A 2,429-nucleotide genomic window follows, 5' to 3' on the forward strand; every position below is an offset into this window, starting at 1 on the left:
CAAAACTCTATAAATTTTTTTCTTTCTCTCTTATGTACAAAAATATCTTAATATATCCCCAAACTGGTTAGGATAGATACAAATAGATTTCTTATAATAAAAAATTCACAAAAGATTGGAAGCATTCTATGATGAAAAAAACAACAACAAAAAAAAGGTAGAAAAGATGATGTGAGGGAGGGAGTGGGGCTTGGGGAGGAAGCCCCTGGGGGAGGGGTTTCAAAGGACTAAGTAGAGTATAATTTCACTGCAGGCCAAAAGTCCACAGCTTCCCGGGGTGGGGAGGGGGGTGCAGAGAGGAAAAGACACCAACCCACGTCTAGAGGGCTAAGAACTGCGCTTGGAGAGGGTGAGAGGAAGGCACCAGAGTAAGCGGTTTGGTTTCCTCTCTGCCTGTGAGTGGTGGGTGGGAGTTTCTAGGGGCACACGCAGCTCTTCCGCCAGGAGCCCACTGCTTTTGCACACTAGCTGCATTTTGCATCGACTCAGGTCCTAGCCGCTCTTGCTGGCTCCATGCAGGAGTGGAGTGCCAAAGATGCCTTCTGGGCGCATTCCGGTTCTGCGAGCGCCTTGCTTCTCAGGCGTGCGCCCCTTAGCTGGCCTTGGAGTTGGTTGTCTGTTTTTTAAATTTCTTCTCTTTTTTCCTTCTCCCCCTCCCCCTCTCTTCCCTTCCAGCGTCGCAGACGAGAAAGCACTAAAGATGCAGGTTGCGCGGTCACCCTGTAACACAGCAGAAGAACCGGAGAGGTTAGCGGGCACTTGGTGGCCAGAGGGAAACAGCGGTTGGGCGCGAGGATCTGTCAGGTAGAGGGCCTCTTCTGACAGGTCCCCCAAGACTGGGTTCGCAAGCATCTCCCACCGCAGCCCCACCTTCCATTCCCGGGATATCTGGGCAACACCACCCTGAGGGACCAATGCTGAACCCAACCAAGTGGGACTGGAAACCGACAAACTTGAACAAATCTTTTAAACCGCCCCGTCCCCTCTCCCCGAGGAAGACCCCCCTCCTCCAGGGAGAAAACGGAGGGAAAGGGGTGAAGACAGGGAAATCCACCTGTTCCCCTCTCAACGGCAGCCTACCTGCCTTCCAAGTCCATTCGCACCAGGGCCAGGCCAGGCCGAGCCCCTCAGAACCAGTTGGTGAAGTCGAGCAGCTCCTGCTCCTCGGGGCTGAGCGGGTCGTAGGAGCCCTCGTCTGAGGAGTAGGACGAGACCGGCGAGCCGGCCATGGAGTTCATGTCGTTGGAGTAGTTGGGGGAGATGGTGGGCGACAGGACGCCGGCCTGGAAGGCGGCGCTCACGGCGTCGTGCTCGTCCAGCAGCTGCTGCAGCGCGCGGATGTACTCCACCGCGGAGCGCAGCGTCTCCACCTTGCTCATCTTCTTGTTGGCCGCGCCGTTGGGGACGTGCTCCCGGAGGGTGGCGAAGCCCAGGTTGACCAGCTTGACGCGGTTGCGCTCGCGCTCGTTGCGGCGCGCCACGGCCGCGGGCTGCTGCTGGGGCAAGCTGTAGCCGAAGCCGCTGAAGTTGAGCCGGCGTTTGCAGCGCATCAGCTCGGGCGAGGACGAGCGCTGCCGCTTGACTTGCTTGGTGGCTGACTTGTGACCGCCCCCTGAGGGCTGGCTGTCGGCCGCCGGGCTCAGCTGCGGCGCGCCCTGCTGCTGCTGCGCGCCCTGCTGCTGCGCGCCCTGCGCCGCGGTGGCAAAGAAGCAGGCGGCGGGCGGCAGGAAGGGCTGCTGGGGTTGCGGCTGGGGCTGCTGGCCGGCGCCGCCGCTCTCCATCTTGGCAGAGCTCTCCATGCGCAGCGGCGGCCAAAGAGTGGCGGGCTGGGCGCGAGCAGGGACGCGAGGTGCGGGGCGCGCGAGGGGGGCGCAGACAGGACGTGGGTGCAGGGACAGGGAGGAAAAGCAGGGGAGAGGCGCAGAGGGAGCCCGGAGGGAAGTTAAAAGAAATGCAAAATCCCCGGGAGACTTCTTTGGGTGCGCGCAAAGAAGGTGCAAACGCGGTGCCGCCTCCCTCCGCTCCTGCTCCTCCCTCCCTCCGCCCTGCGCGGGTTGGCTTCGGGAGCCTCGCGTGGCGCTCGCGTGTGAGGCTGCCGCTCGCGGCTTCTTGTTTAAAAAAAAAAAAAAAAGGCAACAGAAGAAGCAAAAGTCAGCGGCGGGCGCGCTCCTCGGCCTCCGGCTCTTCTCCCCTGGGGCTGCGCGCGTTTGCGCCCGGTCTGGGCCTCTCCAAGCGCGGCGCAGGCTGCTTTTATTTATGTTTTTCGGCTCGCCCCCTTTCTTAGCGCCTGCTCTCCCTCGCCCGCCCCGGCCGGCGCCCTGTCGGCGTGCCTTCCACGTTCCCTGGCCAGAAGTGAGAGAGTGCCGCGCGGCCGGAGAGCGGCCGCCTTTTCAATGGGACACCCAGCCCCACGCGCAGCCCTGGCCCCG

General features: G+C 61.4%; 1 protein-coding gene across 1 annotated transcript; it reads right to left on the reverse strand.

Annotated features, from left to right (window-relative positions):
- Window positions 1-693: 693 nt before the first annotated feature.
- ASCL1 (achaete-scute family bHLH transcription factor 1) lies at window positions 694-2,217 on the reverse strand. Its single transcript, XM_037515229.2, has 2 exons — window positions 1,081-2,217; window positions 694-720 (listed from the first exon to the last, which is right to left on the reverse strand). The coding sequence occupies exon 1, from the start codon at window positions 1,797-1,799 to the stop codon at window positions 1,128-1,130; it is 672 nt and encodes a 223-aa protein (XP_037371126.1). The 5' UTR covers window positions 1,800-2,217; the 3' UTR covers window positions 694-720; window positions 1,081-1,127.
- Window positions 2,218-2,429: the final 212 nt, after the last annotated feature.

This window comes from Talpa occidentalis, unplaced genomic scaffold (genome assembly GCF_014898055.3).
Source record: "Talpa occidentalis isolate TD23 unplaced genomic scaffold, MPIMG_talOcc4v2.1 talOcc4.16, whole genome shotgun sequence".
Lineage (NCBI taxonomy): Eukaryota > Metazoa > Chordata > Mammalia > Eulipotyphla > Talpidae > Talpa > Talpa occidentalis.

Coding starts and splice junctions, on each gene's coding strand:
- ASCL1 (XM_037515229.2), bottom strand. CDS start 1,799: ATGGAGAGCTCTGCCAAGATGGAGAGCGGCGGCGCCGGCCAGCAGCCC.